The sequence below is a fragment of the Hippichthys cyanospilos genome, chromosome 6, assembly GCF_059441005.1.
Source record: "Hippichthys cyanospilos isolate Australia breed blue-spotted pipefish chromosome 6, RoL_Hcya_1.0, whole genome shotgun sequence".
NCBI lineage: Eukaryota > Metazoa > Chordata > Actinopteri > Syngnathiformes > Syngnathidae > Hippichthys > Hippichthys cyanospilos.
Window position 1 is genome coordinate 14652137 of NC_142374.1, and position 18429 is coordinate 14670565.

At 39.8% G+C, this 18429-nt stretch overlaps 1 protein-coding gene across 1 annotated transcript in view; it reads right to left on the bottom strand.

The window, feature by feature from the left end:
* sema3d (sema domain, immunoglobulin domain (Ig), short basic domain, secreted, (semaphorin) 3D) overlaps positions 1–17679 on the bottom strand; it is a 41172-nt gene extending 23493 nt beyond the window's left edge. The window contains exons 1-2 of the mRNA XM_088416756.1: positions 17442–17679; positions 5155–5399 (exon numbers count right to left, since the gene is read on the bottom strand). Coding sequence (XP_088272882.1) covers positions 5155–5362 — 208 coding nt within the window. The 5' untranslated portion in view covers positions 5363–5399; positions 17442–17679. The remainder of the gene's footprint in view (positions 1–5154; positions 5400–17441) is intronic.
* Positions 17680–18429: the final 750 nt, after the last annotated feature.

An 18429-nucleotide genomic window follows, 5' to 3' on the forward strand; every position in this document is an offset into this window, starting at 1 on the left:
ATCTAAACACTGTTATTATGGATAAAGAAAACAATGGAGGAGTTCCAATATTTTCAGCTTTTTTTCTTCGAATGCAGTCATTTGCGCTATTACAAGACAACAATTGTACCTTGGAGAAAACGGCAAGATTTTATGTTGTTCTGCATTCCATTCCCATTGTTGCAACCAATTAATCGTTCTCTGCTGACCAGTTAACAATCCAAGCACCATCCTGTAGATACCAGTACATTGAAACATTTTGGCTAGAAAGGACCTTCATATACAGTAGTAATTTTCACAGACAAGGTTATCTTTTTTTGACATGTGTGCTGATGGACCGGCTTTCTGCAATAAAATAACTCAAAAGGCCTTTTAAAATACAATAGTTTATCATTTAAAAAATATTAATTACAATTTTCCTCCGAGATGGTAATTATGAGCATATAAAATACCTACTAATTTTCATTCTCAACCAGGCTGAAATTGGGTCCACTCCTTCTGACTGGTTAGGATTTGAGTTTTTCTCCTATCCAAGTTATCTAACCACTGTCTCCCAGATGTCCCGGAAAGATTATTTTTAATCGATTTTTCTTTTGGTATATAGTGTCTCAATAATATTTTTTTATTCTTCCTAATATACTCTGAAACAGTCGAGAGTGTAATTGTCAAACGTGTTCAATATTTATTAGAAATCAAAACTGACCTGGGTTAAGTCAGAGACGCCAAAGACGGCCCCATTGAACACACAAGTAGAGGAGCACCTAGTTGTGTTTAGTGTTTTGAGTCAAGTCATCGTTCACAGTGAAAATGAATTATAAGAAAAGAAAAGACTTTACAAGCACTACACAGTTACCAAATATGCAAACATTTACTCTAACTTCTTCTATCGCTTCTTCTTCTACCTCCCTTTCATCTTTATGCTTTCTGGCTGTCTGGATGCCCTTTGGCAACATCCTGCCTCGTTTGAAATTGATATGTGTGCACCCAACTTTAAAATATTCTTTAATAATCAGTTATGTTCTTTTTCAGAGGCATTCCTGAAGAGTTTTACAGGCAATCTGTTCAAGAAACCTCGAATAAAAAAGGGATCAAGGGCAAGATGGTGATGAACAGCAGATGGAATGATGTTCTATGACACAATTTATGAACGTTACCATGGAGATGACTGCTGACTATACTCTGAACTGTTCTGGGTTCTTGACAGCAGTCTGAGGAAAACTCTTGTTTTACAGTGCATCAGTGAAGCATCATGCCTTGGATAAACTCTGGATCAGTTTGTGGGGAGTCCTGTGGGAGTCATTCTAAAAGGATTGACACTGTGATTACCCTCTTGGTGTGAAGGATTGGAGAGGTTAGCAACCTTCAATATTTGAACTTCTCCATCTCATCCACTTCTCACAAGTCGTCTTAATACCTATTCCAAAGCATAAACCCTTGCACACAGAACCACCCCCACTTGTTCATATATTTCACCTCACTCACACACACACACACGCACGCACACACGCACACCTAACACTCAAGGCAAAGAAGAGAGATTAGGCCCACTCGCCCCATCTGCGAACGCTAATCTGTTCTGTAAACATGCAACACAGTGAGTCCTTTTAAATCAGCCTGCTTAGCCGATATTTGTTAGCATGATGCTCACCTTAACCCAAAAAGGGCAGTCAGCAGCCCTTGATTTGGATCTTCTCGAAAAGCGTTCATACACACCAGCTCGAAAAAGACACCAACAAACTGCCTCAAACAGCATTGTTAAACCAAACACTCGTTGCACACCCATTGGCTTTTTTGACTAGTCGGCCAATCAAACGTTTTGACCAAGTCACAATGTGTAAAATCATCCCATTGATCGATGCTCTGGTTTAACCGCTAACTGAAATGAGGACACAGTGCTTAGGCTATAAAACATGCGGTCCTCGACTCCGTTTCAACAGCAGAATTTGTGCATAAGTCAAAACACGCCATATTTAATCATAAAACTATGCAGAGCAAGCAGTCAAGCCATCCAGCTATTTGTTCTCAGTGGTGTATTTCCTCATTAGCGGCAAGAGTGAGCGAGATCCTACAGTGATTGCTTTTGGTGAAAGGCAGATTATACCCTGGACTGGTCCCATGTAATATAAACAATCATTTACATGTTTATTCACAATTATGAACTATTTAAAGTTTTCACTGAACAAAAGAGGCCAAGTGAGAACCAGTATCTCCTAACTTTTAGGTGGATGTGCTAATCGGTAAAGTCATAATCTTTGTCTTCTACCCAGTTTTTTCCCTAGTTGCAGTTGACATTTCTCTAAATGTTTCCACTAAAGGTTTTTCTTATAAACTGTGGCTTTGTTTTTTGGATGATCTTACTGATTTTTGTTTTTGTTTTTAATCCTCTTTGATTTTCATTGTGTCTTGTTTGGGGTCGCCACGACTTGTCATTCCTTTCCTTCTAAGCTTTTGTTGTGCATCTTCTTTTCGAACTACAAATGCACTCTTGTCCACGTTTTTCCATCACTCTGTTTTTTTCTCTTGTTCTATTGCCTTGCAGCTCCATTCTCATCATCCTTTTACCATGATGCTGACTCTCTCACTTGTAGATTTGCCCAAACCATTACCTTCAGTCTGATTTCCAAAACAAGTAATCTTGGCTGTCCTGGTGGACTCAATTTGAGTCTCATCCAACCTGGTCTCTTCAAAAGAGAATCTCAACATCTTCATTTCTGTCACTTCAGTAAATGAAGTGGTAGTACAGGGTTGCCCTTCCCAGCTGGAATCCTCCATATTTGTTTGGGCTTTGGAGAGTTGGCCTGTTTTTCTCCGTCTAACCTCCAGAAGCTCGGCTGCCCGAGTAAAAGCATAGTAACAATAAATATTTCTAATACAACTGGTACACTCAAAAAACAAAACAAGAAACAAACAGTAAGTTTCGATTTGACTGAGTTTGCGTTCATGGGCCTTGAACTATTCATACGCTGCTACGCAACCCGTTTTATCATCTGGCCTTAAAAATGTTGTATGTCATATATACCGATGACCTCCTGTAATCTCAAGTGACTCCTACAAAAAGATAAACCACAACATTTCTAAACTTGGGAAGGCACCTAGTTCAATGTCAGTGAGCAAGGTGCATGTGCAAAGCCGCACGTGGACTGCAAAGCCCACTGACTGGAAAGGGGCACTCATGACCCTACTGGTATCAGACAGTGTCTCTGAACCACGGATGAATCTACTGCTTTGATCACTTTCCCTCACTGAAGCTGAGTTTCCATGGGAAGTTAGCTCCAATGCGATGTTTGAAGAATGTGCAGTGATGAAATGAAGATGCGTCCTCTGATTGGCCAAGATAACCAAACATGGAAGTTTCGTCTACTGTCGCACACTCTAGGTCTAAAAGGGTATTCCCATGAGCACAAAAACAGCTGAGCACATGGAAAACAGAGACAATTGATGCCAAAATACAGAACAGTGTATGTTCAGATACTGACTCCAGCGTAATGGCTTGGGAAGCGTAACATGAAAGATCTACTGCAGTTTTAAAGAAGACCATAACTGCAGAGTAAACACTACAGGGCTCCATCATGAATCCCACAGCTACTTGCATTTTAGTTATGAGCCACTCAGGACATAAATATGGATCTATTTGCAGCCACGTAGGCTTTTTCGTTGCCTGTGACCAGGGGAGCGCTCTGTGGATTGGGTCAGCATAGGTTTACTTTCAAGTTGCTGAGGGGATTTCACTTTATGAGCAAGACTGAGGTTCATGTGTGTAGTTTCTGTCGGTGATACATAGCACGAGCGATAAAGAATACTTTGAAGTCGCAATTGTGCCGAAGTCTGAAATGAATAGTAAGGAAAGCCATCATTTGGCATTACCCTGGTGGCTCAAAGCTAATACCTATGGCGCACACACCAGAAGTAACTGGCTGGTTTTCACTCAATGGACCAAGCCAGACTGACTTGGACCAGGAAATTGAACTTTGTGACAAATACGACTGCTTCTTTCATTCCAGAATATGCTCTCAGCACTTGCTTTTCAGGTGACAAATTACAGAAAAACAAACACAAGGATATTGAACACAGGCCCCTAAAGAAACTTTAGACAAAGTCGTACTGTGTTGGCGAGGCTAGCGCCATTATTTCTTCACCTGTTTGATGTTAGAGGTGCTAATTTTTACAGCTTGGAAATACAATTGTAACATTTTTGCTCAAGAGTGCAAGAAAGTCCAATAATTAGCCTGAGGAGATAAATTAGTATGGAGTTAGACAATGGCCCACTGTGCGTTTACATTATTCACTGTCTTAAAATACTTGTTGTATTGATTGAGCCTTTTTTTAAAATGTTGATGCATGTCTCATTAAAATCATCCCACTGATTCGTTGTAACTAATTAAATACAAAATACAGTGGTGCCTGAAGTTATGAGTTTAATTTGTTCCATGACCACCTGAATTTGTCTTTATTCATTCATATAAATAAAAATGCCAGAATTCAGCCCAGCCTGCTCATAAAACAACAAACTTTGGTGTAGTTTGTTTTCTGATATCAGAAATAATAAAGTACTTGAAATTGGACTAAAAAATAAACATATACATACTGTATTCACAGCTTATTTAAATAGTAAACATAGTGCAGGATAAGTTTAATAAGGAACTAGCAATTTATGTGTCATGATTTCTAACCAGTGATGTATGTGACTTTACCCTCGTGGGCCTTATTGCTATTAATTAGCCTATCTATGGCATTTTGCATTGTGTCCCAGCATTAAGCTAGCGGGTACCAAAATATTGTGCTTGCTTACAAGTACTCACGTTTCATTCTCTGTTTTAAGTTTAGTTTACCAGTAAACTTCAACTGGGAATGGCCCTAAAGAGCTTAAAGGCACTTTTTGGAAGAGTTATTCATTCACAAATCTAGACTGACAACTTTATTTCTCACAAAGGATGCCAAGAACTCAAAATTCTAGTAGTCCAAAGGAAAAACAGTATTTTAGTTTCTCTTTCTTGCAGCATCTGTAGTCGCTTATCATTTACAATCAGAGATTGAAAGACCAAGTATTAAATTATTATTTAATAATAGGGAAACTTTAATAATACACTGAAGTAAAGACTGAATGGTCGTAAAAGGTGGCCACATAAGATGAACTCCCAAAACGATCATACAAATCAGTAGTCTGTCATCTCTTACCTCTCTGGCTGAGTTTGACTCGAGGGACACTTTGTTTGATGCTCACTCCAAGCGGGAGGATGGCCAAGAACATCAATCCCACTAATGGGACTCCTGGATGGGATAGCGCTCTAATCCTGCTGTCTTTGCTGACATAATTGCTGCCAGACATGCAGCGCCGAGCCCCATCTTCATCTGGACTTGGATCACAAGAGCCTCTTTTCTTCATGGCGCGTGGACGGGTCTGATTTCCCCTCTGCGCTGCCCTGGAGAGAGACCAGTGCATAGGATGAAGTCAGGGAGGAGCAATCATAAGAGTGTGTGTGTGTGTGTGTGTGTGTGTGTGTGTGGGGGGGGGGGGGGGGGGGTTCTATTCTGTGTCCAGTGTGCAGGATATGTACACACAATTGTGTTTGTGACCACTGAGTGGTTTCACCATGGAGCCCCTGCAGGCATGTCGCCCTCTTTCCTCCACCATCCTACCTCTCTGCTTTTGGCTTTTGTGTTGCCTTTAAACCTGTTTGCTCTCAACAAAGGTCAACCCCACAAAATAAGTTACAATCTGCGATCAGTCTCTCTCTCCCTCCTGCATCTTCTTTTCACACAGATAACTCTCTTAATTCTTTGCCTAAATGATACTGTACTTGGCAAAAGTTCTGATTGGTTGCCAGTGATGGTGTCAGCTCCTCCTTTATGTCCAGTTAAAAAATGGCAATGTTTTGTATTAGACCGAAATATATTAGAGCACACTCTGGCATGAAGGAGATCTATGTTAGGAGCCATGGGATTTTTTTTTTTTTTTTTTAATAATGATAGAACAAATGGGTAAGAATAATATATATGGAAGATACAGTTCCTGTGATACTTTGAAGTTGGGAGGGATATATTTTAACTTTTTTTTTTTAACCATAATATTTGAAAAAAATCTATAAAAAAGTCAGTACCCTGGATTGAATGCCCTATGATCGTATCTGGACTCTTCAAAGATGAGTAAATGAGTCACAGAATACTAATACCAGAAAAGAAAAGAGCAAATGTTTGGATTACAGTGACATCATTGATAGACATGCTCTCTGTCGCCACTAGAACAATTAGACTGTTTTTCACTCAGCCACCACCCAACACTAAACTTCATATCAGAAGGAGGGATTGGCACCTTTATCTGTATGACAAGATATGCAGTGGCCCATCTTTATTTACAAATCCTAAAAGGCCACAAGGCATTGTACGTCAGCACTTGATCAAACTGGTCTCATCCTATCATCTCAACATGTTCAAAGTTCCCTGGCCTAAAACTGACAATTTCAGTTTTTCTGTTCCAGACTTCTATCATTTTCTACAACCTATGCCGCACTGTGGCTAAGTTTCTGAAAGAAGGCGCATACGCGTGTGCCTCTGTCATATGATACAAGAACAAAGGAAGCCCACAAGCCTGCAAACAACAAAAACAACTAGGAAGTGTCTTTGAAAAGGAAAACAGACCAAGGATTGTGGAAATGATTTGACAACATTGGAAATATAAGACATAGCAGGGCAGTTCTATGCTAGTTGACTTCAATACAGAAAAACATGTTCTGCGTAATGTCAACGATCAACATTTTAAGGCCAGGCATTTTTTTTTTTTTAAACATCATCCAAGTGGATTAGAGTGTTCATTTATTATAATCAAAAATAATAAGACCAACAAATATTTATTCAAAGAATTCTAAATTGTTCACAAATATCTTTTGCCAAATGTTCATACAACAACAATATTGGGCATTGATTTTAAATCTCTTTTAACGTTAAACTTAACAGTCATAGCATTTGCAAAAAAAAAAAAAAAACAGCATTCATAGTTACTATTTATAGTAGGAAATTAAATCGAGAATGTGCCAAAGATAATATATAACCATATACATGCCTATTACATGTCATAATTAAGTAGTTAGAAACTACTATCTAACATGTGCTTGTAAATCGCTCATCCAGCATTCTGCTACTTGTGCCAAACCTTGATTTTACGATTTAGCTGGTTTTCAAATCATTTATTTTTAAAATGACAACTTAATTGAATTACCATATTTTGGGGGAATATAAGGCACACCTAAAATGCTTTAACCTAATCAAATGCTCAATCTTTTCCCCCTTTGTTTCTCATAAACCGATACTCCTTATAATCTGTTGCGCCATGTACATGGAAATTTCTCAAAACAAACCTTCAGTAATTCAGTTTATTGCCTAGCCCCACAATTAAGTCCTTCCATCACTTCCATCACATGGAACCCAAGAAAGGAAGACAAGTCTTTTGAGTTTTTTGAAGGGACAGCCTCCCTCAACGTATCTGTATTGTTGCCAGAGCGACCCATATAATATCATTCAAGCGATACATTTTACATTATACCTCATTCATTAGTTCTGTGAATTTCTGGATCGACCACTCCAACGGCCACCCTCCATAAGAGCAATTGTTTTCCAACTTCAAGGAGGAAGTGATATATTTCAGCAGCAGCTTGCATGTATCGAATTACCAAGTGTAATTACACACCCGTCGGGTTGATCAAACCTGAGTTCCAGCTCATTTCACAGCCATCTGAGCCACTGATTAACCCGACAAACAATGAAGTGCTTCATGAACCTCAAGCGTCCTCCCCCTTTGCCGCTCATCGCTACATCTCCATAATTCCATCTCTTGTAACATAATTAGCCTCTTAATGACCTCGTGAACAACGTCGTGCCAAGCTAATAGCGGTGATGTAGCGCTCATGTCTCAAGTGTTACGAGGAGGCATGCCGCTTCCGCTCGGAAATGTTCTTCTCTGTCTTCATGGGTCAAACTAATTACAAAAGAGATGACATTCTGAGCGCATTCATTCATTCACACCCACAACAGATTACAATGCTTAATGGCATGTTGGTAAGTGTGTCCATTCCCCCACTTGACTATTTATTTTCCACGTCCTGCCTTGTCGCGTGCTGTTTGAAAGATGAGTCCATTACACTGAACAAGGGCTATGATATCAGACACGCTGTAGCAATAAACCAGAGAGGATTAGACCCCGATAAACTAACTCATGTTTAGTTTAGATGACATATTGAGGTACCTTAACACTTACAGGGCTTAGACATTTCAGAGCTGTGCCAAACAGATGGCCGATGAGCATAGTTGTTGCGAAATTATGATACGGACCGAGTATTCATATGAACCCTTTTGCACTTAAAAGATTTTACAATATTTGTTTGGTCTCCACTGAGCCAAAACAAATATCTGTTTTCATTAAAAACGTATCTACGGGCTGGCAACTGCTACTTTGCCAGTCAGAAGCCGAAAATGTGAAAGCAATTCCCTTTGTACTGCTATAAAGATTTCTATTTTCAGGCTTATACGTCATAGAGCATGATGTATGTCTGTCAACTACGTTCAAGCTCCATACAATATCTAAATAACAATTATATACAAGTACAACTATGTTAGACGTGTTACTCTTGAATTAATGACACAACAGTCCACCCTGTGACATGTTTGCTCTTGTTTAATTTCTGCTTCCTTCAACTCGCAACACATCCAGATAATAAGTAGGAATGTTTGTAGGACTTTTAATGAAATGGGATATGAATTACAAAGAGAGTAATATGTAAAAGATGCTCTCACACCAATCGACTGAGTATTCTGAGACTCGGCACCTCAAGGCAGACCCCAACGTAAAAGTGCAATGACTGAGGAGGAAATGTTGGTCAGCTCATTGAAAGGATGTTAGGACCAAGTGCTTTACCATCAACTTAACCTTTGTCCATCTTTGATCCCCCTCACTGACAAAGGTCCCAGATCCGGCTGACTCTTGACTTATTTTGTGAGGTTCGCGTTCTTGCTTTGGTTTTCTCTGGGGACTCTGATCAATATGCAAGTGACTACTTCTGACCTTAACTGAAAACAATGACTAAAGTTCCTTTGGCTACATCACCAAAGGTTAGGTTTTACTAAATCACTTTGAAAGAAAGTTGAAATTATTCCAGCCTGCGGGTGAGAAAGATTAATTGCACGTATGTCGTAAATAGTTTTACAAGGATTGTTGAAAGACTGCCTACAGCTATAGTAGAGGAGGAGTAGCCACTTCAAAAGGGTCAGGCAAGGAACCAGAGATTTTATCACACAGGTATGTAAAGATCTTTATTTCGATGGTATTTTAGTATTGAGTATTTGAGTATCGAAACCTAATGGCTAGCCTGCTATCTAATGTCAATGCTATCCATTTCAATATTGAACGGACCACGTCTGTGTGTATAATCCAAGCAATTGAAGAGGATTTATCCCACAGTAATCTTGATCTAATTCTGAGTTTGCACAAGATCTATTTCTGAATCTATTGAAATCCTCTCCTTGGATTCAGTTCATGGCGCTACATAGAAGAGGGCCTAAATCATAACTCAACCCATTACCCAAAAGTTTGCTCTGCCTTCAAATATCCTGTAGGATTTGTTTACTAGCGTTGCAATCATTGCTTGAGCTTGTGTGACGTCAAGCTCTATACACTCATGTTGCTTTCATTGGGACTGCAACAAGACCTAACTTAATTCTATAATGCCAGTATAATTATAGTGGCGCCCTTGTTGCACAAAGCCTTGCATAAAGGTGCACAAAAAGCCCTGTGATGTAATTTGGCAGGAAAAGACAAAGAATATCCAGTTTGAGAGTCAATAAAAATAGATGAAGAGTGACAGCAGGACTAGAGAAGCACACAGCTCTGTGCCATGCAAGTTAAACAAACTTGAGTGTTTCCTGGCAGCTCTGGCCCGGAGCCCCCCCTGTTGTCTTTGGCAGGACGGCCTGCACATGGGCAGGGGGGGCGACAATAAACAAACCTGACGACATCCGTGACAGATTTAATGCCAGACACCGGCGTGGCGCTGCCTCGTGACGTAGGCCTGGGTGAACTACACCCCACGAATCGCGTTGTCCCCATCCCCAAGCTCTGACTGGGGACTTTTTCCTTTTTCAATGCCAAATCAAAATACGTGATGCACTTTATACGTCTGGCTTTTTCAAACAAGCAATGATTTGTCTTCAACTGAAGCTGGGGGCCACTGACAGTTATGGGTTTCTCTCATTTTGAATTTCGTGTGCACCGTTATTGAGATTTATCTGGAGGATGAAAAGTGTTAAAAACATTCTTAATTTTTTCCAGAGCTGCTGTATATTAAGCAACATTTTTAGCCCCCCTAGCTACAATTTTGTCTTGTTTTTAGTTACTATCGCCAGTGCCAACAATGGTTTTACAACTTTCTCGTTTCCCGCATTATTCTCACTGAAATGACTCCCAGGGAATGGGTAATACATGAGGTTAGCGGTTGCTGCTCAATATATCAGTGTGGTTTACACTATTGGAATTTCAAGACCCACAGAAAAATGTGTTCTGTGACTATATAAGCAGCAAAAGACACAAAAGAAAGACTTGATTCTTCCGTCTGATTAAAAAAGTATTTTTCTAGCTTTTCCCAGTCTTCCATAATGAGCAGTAAAACATAGAGTTAAGTTTCATCAAAAGCAGTAGATTCTGACCAAAAAAGGGAAAAACATATAACATTTCTACTACCTAACATGACATACGGGGTTAATATCATCCGTATGCCATACATTTTTTGTTTAATTGTGAACTGCGTAAACTTGTGTGTTGGCATTTCTATGACACAGATTCCCAAAACCAACCCAAAAGCAGTGCTGATCTAAAATGCAAAAGTTTACAGGGATCTGTTAGTCACTACAGTATAATGGTTCACAAACCAGAATTTCATAGGCAAACTGGGCGAGACTCTTCCAGGCCTATACTTTAACCAATGCACTTGATAAATATTAACATACATAGCAGTCAATGAGTTAAAACGATATACTTTCATGTTTTTTTTAAATTAATATGAAACCAAGTTCAGATGGTCATGTGAAATGGAAAAAATAATCGCCAACCTTTGTTATAACGTGTCACATTTGCCTTCCCCCAGCCGTTGATCCATTCATAATGATCCCAAAGTGCAGTCCAACAATTAGGAGTAGCCAAACTTTTGTGAAGGACGTTTCCCTGTGCAGGTTGTCAAACAGCAGATGGCGGCGAAGCGGTGTGGCCATGGGAATTTTCACACACAGACCACCCCTAATGAGGCAGTTAGCACAACCCAGGTGCCCAGTGGAGGACGCCATTATCAAATCCCTCCATCTTGCCATGACGAGGTGCATTAGCCGAGCTATTTGTCGAGTCCCGGCCACCGAGCAGACGTAACAACCTGGATAATTGTTCCTAACTCTCGAGACGTTCTATGTTTTTCTTGGCAATGGTCAATCACCCTTTTTTTGTTGTTTTCTTTTTGGTAACCTTGCGTTTAAGCAAGCATGGAACTCCCCAGTGAGTTAATGTGAGTTCACATCTCAGTGAAAACACAGGGCCGCCACCAGGCCACACAAATGGTGTTTTCATTCTAAAACTAGACAAAAAAAGCCTTAAATATTTTATTATTTTTTTTTTTTTGCTGTAAATTTGAAGTCCATCTGTCATTAAAGGACAGTTTTGAACATGTTTAAAGGCGGTCTCATCTTTCACACCTTGCTTTCGCGTAACTTGAGATATCGATTAATGCGGGTTAGTACGTCTACAATTATGAGTGAAGAAAATAATATCTGGTCCTTTCAAAAGTTAGAAGACCACATACAACCAGAGCTGCCCTTATTTTTACTGAAGTGATTTATGTTCTCTGGCATAAACATCAAAGCAGCATGCACAATGTCATATAATTGAGTGGTTAACCTCAAACACGTTTTGCGTGCCTGCATCTTTTCGATTACACGGCGTCCCGAATGAAAACTACATCGCCCAAATAGTTACAATGCATGGACATCTCAATGTCAGGATCTTTGAAGTGACCAGCAATGAGATTAGTGTAGCAAAACAAAATGCAGTAGATAAAGTCATAGAGGAGAAACTGCAACAGGTCTCATTGCCATCAGGGAAGTTTGAATTTCCCAAGCTGTTTGATTTCTATTAAAAGCAATGAATCATAATTCTGCAGGCACTTTTGATCATGAATTGATTTTACTGTTTTATGAAGCGGAGTCACGGTGTTGCACATCACTTATTTCATTACATCACTTTGGAGAGAAAAAAATGACTTCACAAGACAATCTGTTTCCAAAATCAAAGAATGCCCTCATGGGAGGATGTTCCAGTAGAATTCTTTCTGTTTTGGAAGGCAAAATGAAATCTCTAGGCAGCACCAAAGAATACGGATAGAATTCCTAACCTCCAAGCTCTGACCAGTCTGCAGTTCACGTCTCATAGTTTTTTTTTGACATCCTAAATTCTTTTAAAAGTTGGAGAGACTCCCACTCTTCTACCTTACACTGACCACACACATACGCATTTGGAAAGGTTTAAAATTTATGATAGTTGTCTCTGTCCATTTTCCAAGCTGATTGGGGAGATGACATCACTTTTAACACATCTCATACTACAGCATAACATCCCAGCATAATCTTTAAGACACCTGACAGTCTGGTCTTTGCTAACTTTTATGGTCATCTCTTGAGGGAAAATGCCCAAGTTTAGCCCGATCGTAGCCATTTGCGCATTCCTTCTTAATGATATAAAATCAAGAATATTGAACAGGTTTAACACTATTTACACCTTATACTATACCTTTTTGTTGGGGGGGGGGGGGTGCAACCATGTCTCCAGATGAGCTAAAACTATGGTCAGCCAATAGAGCTCAGAACCACAAGTAAGTAGAATGCATGCTAATCGGCGTCAGCAATATAAGCTTCCGATTAAAAGTGGCTCCAAAATGTCACTTAGCAACTCCAGCATGAGCTCAAAACCATGCAACATACCTTTACAATGGATTAATCGGGTACTGTAACTTAATTATATTGCTTTAATCACTGAGAATGTAAGGAGAGCAAGGTAAACATCTTCGCTTGGCCACGTTGGTCACCGGGAGCGAGAATGAATACCATAATGTCAGCATGCACACCAGCAATGTACAGTTAAAAATAAGAACAACAAAAATATTTTTAACCTAATGATAACAGAAGTGCTTTTGGTGAAACTAATAGTACATGATATATAACCTGTTAGATTTGAATGTTAGCATGAACAATCTCATTGCGTATCATGTGACATTTTAATCCATAACTCTTTGCGGGTTTGATATGAAAGCGATACAGTGTCGGTTAGGTCAGCATTTGCGGGCTCGAATAGAAATATGCAAGGTTACCAGATCTGGTGTTTATCACTCCAAACGCGACCAACCCAAAGTGGAAACAAAGTTGTATTGAAAACACAGACGCGGCCGCGTAATCGAGACGCTGATGAAAATGCCAAAAGCCTTTGTCGATACGGGACAACAAAATAAGTAACTCTACACATGGCGGCTAGGCCGTGACCCCGGCCGCGCCACGCTGAATTTCTATGAGTGTGCATGTACGAGCATATGTGCGAAACCTAATCCTGTCCTGAGGTGAGCAGATGGGAGCAGCAGGGCATGAAAGTGCTACGTATGTGACAGCTCTAAGTGCTCTCACTTATCGGTCTATAGACAATACAAGTATCATCGTCTTCTATTGTCCGTTTGGTCCTAGGCCATGAGCACAATGGATATTTTTTTTTTTTAGAGAGTTGGCAAACTATATTTTAAAAGTTGAGGGTTGGAACTGTTTGGAAACAGAAATGATTACTTTTGCATGGAGAGAGTTGTCCACTACATAAGAAAAGGTAGTAATGACTGTATTACTTCACATTAAAGCGATAGTCTACATATTTAGCCATTTTCAGCACTAAAAAGCTCATTTGATTTGATAACTACATTCTTTTTCCTGCACATTAAATACATTTTAAAACGCATTTTCTCCCTTGCTGTCAACTGAAAATGATATTACTTGTGCTCAAGGCTTGGTAATGATCAATCGCAGCTCACCTGTTGGTCAATTGATGTTTGCAAGTTGAGCTTTGATTGGTCATTACCTGAGACTTAAGCACTATGTCATTTTCAGTAAACAGGAAGAGGCAAAAAAAATTTTTAAATTGACAATAAACAATTTTCTGCTGAAAATGGCTAAATCAGTGGACTGTCACTTTAAGGCTGGGGTGTCTAGGTTTCTTTCACTGACACTCTTGATTCAAATGATCAGGGTTGATATCATTCTTCTAATGAGCTGAATATTCGAATCAGGTGTGTCGGGGAAAGAAACCATCAAAGAAGACCAGGTTTGGACACCCTTGCTCTAAGGGAAACAAACCAGTAAAAAAATATCAAACTTTATTCATCTTCAATTCAACATCTATACAGAAATCACAACTGATTATAAAAAATGCATTGTCAAGTTTTACAAAAATGAAAGTATTTTAGGTGCGCCTTAAAAAAAATACCTGGAAACAGGTAATGATAGAGACATGAAACATAGACATTAACTATCATTACAGTGCTGCACGATACGTGGACATGTTTTCACCAGGGCAGACTTGTTTTGACCCCAGTTGAGTGATGGGAAAAAACGTTTTTTTTTTTCCTCACATGGCCTCAGAAAGGTGCATCCTGAACTATGATTTCCACAGGCCAGACCAAGGCAGACAGAATGTCTGCCTTCCAGCAATTGGCACCTCATCACTGTGGACTCTGCAAACTTCGCAATTGCGTTGCATGTGCCCTCTGTACAAGGAGGCTGGACTTTTGAGACATAAAAAATAAATAAATACAGCACTGCTGTAGGCCAAACCGGGAAAACTTGATCACTTATGACAAGAGCCAGCTCCTCTTTCTCATTCCAGAACTCTAATAGAAAGTGGATTAGGACAGAGCACGTTGTTACCTGTCAACACGTCCTCATTTTAGACTATGCGGGCGCCATGCAGGGACGACCCGGCAATGATGTCATTTTCGGAGTCGTCTTTCTCTTGGCAACTTGTCAAGAACCTCAAACGTATCTTGAGAAATTCACATTCTGTATTCCTTTGACAGTCTCCAACCTTTACCCCGCCCCCACCGTCCTCAAGCTTCTTTAAGGGAGTTACAGAAAAGACCCAAAACGGGTGGAGAGCGGGGCCTTCAGACAAAAGCCACGCAACTGTTTCTCATTTGCTTTTGTGCACAACTGCACAGGGAATATTCAACGCTCGTTCCCTGCAAAGTGAATTGTTTGACACACTCTGTATTTGGGGGCGGATGCGCGTGGTAAAAATCTTCGAAGTCAGAAGCGCTGCGCTGCACGCTCGTTAAAATAAAAATCTAAACGTGCTGTCACTTGAAAATCCAAGATTCAAGATGTTTATTGTCATGAGCATAGTAAAAAAAAGACAGGCAATGAAATCTGTACTTCCCGTTTACGAGGATAGAGAAGGTAAATAAAACTTACTCCTCACATATTTCTATACATAACTCCCAGCTATATGTAAAATATGGACGTGCCACAGCAGACTGGATTTGCACTACAGGCAGGAGCATAGCCAGCAATTTTTCTATGGGGTGACCAGGAAGTCACAACATCTCAGTGAAGGGTGGCCAGGGGTGTTATGTATAGTCAAGATTGAATGAACCATAATAATTAATGGTTTTACATTCTAAAAAATATGTAAATAATCAATAAAAAATAAATAAATAAATACAAACAATCAGGTTTCAAGTGGTCTAAGAAAACTGCATGCATGTAAAAAAGACAGGAAAACCACAGATAATCCAAATTTTCCAAAAGGTGTTTGCCTGGCCAGAAAGGGAAAAGGGGTGGTCATAGCCAGCCCTGGCCACCGCGAAACTCCGCCCCCGGCTGCAAGTCCAAGTGCCCAATTCGGAGTTTAATTCCTCCATCCGGTTGTTTTTCATGGATATTTAAATTGGCATGCTATATATCTGATACCAGGCAGTGACAAATAACAACACAGAATAATGCAGATATTAAATGCTGCCTGGTGTTTACTTGCCTAGACTGACTTCCATCTTTCCATCCATTTTCTATATCCGCTTATTTTCACTAAGGTCACAGGCTTTCTGGTGCCTATCCCAGCTGTCTATGGGCAGTAGGCAGGAGACATCCGAAATGGTTGTCAGCCAATTGCAGCGCACAGAGGGAGGAACAACTATTCACGCACCCAATCACTCCTAATGACAATTTAGAGTGTGCAATATGCATGTTTCGAAGTGTGGGATAAAGCGGAAAACATGGTAAAGTATCAAGAACTCACGCCGGCTTGGGGAAAACATGCAAACTCCACACAGGAAGGCCAAAGCGAGATGGATTTGAACTCGGGACTCTGAACTGTGGAGCGGACGTGCTAACCACTCTTCCACCGAGCCGCCCTCTAGGCTGACTTTGCCATATTAATTTAAACGAGGGTGACATCCATATCATGCCACTTTTGCCATCTCTAGCTATGGTTCTGATTCATTAAAAGGCAACGCTCACATTTGGCATATTTACATCATCATAAATAATAAATATTTTCTCTGTAAATTTGGTTTGGTTTACGCTGCTCTCCTATTGACTGGCATACTAAAGCACTAAGCAAGTTAAGAGACCGTGGTTGTTTTCAACATATACGAATTCCTGCATCCCCATGTTTTCTCACGCTACTCTTCTTCTTCATCACTTTAGATTAAAAATGGCACCCTCTAGTGGATTACTTCCTGAACCTGAACACAGCTGACGAAGTTATTATGTAGTATGTTATTGAGCAATAAATGTAACTAGTGCTTGACGAACGTCTCTCTTGCAACACCAACACCCAATGTGTAGTTTATGCAACAGGCTACAACTGACTTAATGAGCTTTACTAAATGTTAAAATATTTGTTTCAATTGCGGTTTAATAGTGTTGAGAAACTCCATACCACACTTTCAAACGTAAATAAGCTCAGAAAAACATTAATAGAGCATAGTATTATATCTCGGTTATAAATGTCAAATGAGGGGCACATAAAACACATTTTTAACATATTTAGCATGAAAAAAAAGTTATATTTGGGATAAAAAGAAAATGGACATTATTATGGAAAACACAGAATATATGAGAGAACAGAGTATTTGAGGTCTGGATTACAAAATACATTTGTGACATTTGAAACACAAAGAAAGGCTGATTTTGTTGTTTGTTGAAAAGAAAGTAATAAAAAGTCTCCACAAACACCAGTCACAGTTTGTAAAATGCTTCAAGAAGTTCCAAACATTCATTTGGGTCTTATACAGTACTGATATTGCGAGTTTGTGCAATAATGTGGAAAAAAAAAAACAAGAAGATGCAGTAAAACGTGTTGATTTTTACCACTGCACATACAATAGAATGACATCAAGTTTGCATCTTACCTGCACTCAACTTTGCCTCTCTCACACGCGACGCATGCCCATCCGTGCCGCACCTGAATGTGCTGCCGCTCTGCTTGTTCTCCTCAAGCGCAAGCTAAAAGTCAAGCTTGAAAAAATGAAAAAAAGAGACAGCAACGACCAGACTCTCGTTCCCTTAACTCCAAACACACGCAAGTGATCCAGTCTCACACGGTGAGCGCTTTTCCCCAAAATGTGTCCACTCCCCTTGAATCCAGCGCTCTTGAACTCTCAATGCACTCCTATCGTGTGTTTGCGTGTGTGTGCGTGTGTTTGTGTGCGTGTGTGTTGGGCTGCAGGCTCGCCCCTAGGGGGACAGACCTCTCACTTCTAATTGGGGCCCTCTACTCAGTGGGGAGGGCCCTTCAGCATCTGCGTGTCTCTAGATAGATGGATTGATAAATTTCCAAGGGTGCCTTGACTTATTGAAATGAATGCAAATGCCATTTATGTGCTCGAGTTCCACAAAACCCAGAAAAGATTTCATGAGAATTTTTAGTCAGGAAAACAAGCTTCAAGATGGGCTGAGGCTCAATCGTTTTTCTGGTCTTGCAGGACTCGATTTTTTTCCTCTCTAGTCTCACGTTGTTTTGAGGAATGATTTGATGAATTCTCGCAACTTCATTGAAGTCTCACTATCATCACTGTGTTTTATGAAGTCTTGTGAGATTTGTTCTAGTCACATGATTTGCTTGGTTTTCACAACATTAGATGCAAATTTTAAGATCTTTAAGATCTCCTAAGATTTGCTGTGTTTTCACGAGATTTATTTTTTCATATATTCTCTCAACTTTCCTTGAGGTTTTACAAGGTTTTCTGTTGTTTAGAACTATATTTGATGGTCTTACTTTATTTGCTGGAACATCACGAATATTTAATGAAGTCTCATGAGTAACAGTATTTGCGTGAGTCTCACAAGATTAGATGCAAACCCAAGATCTTTTGAATTCTCATAAGAATTGCTGTTTTG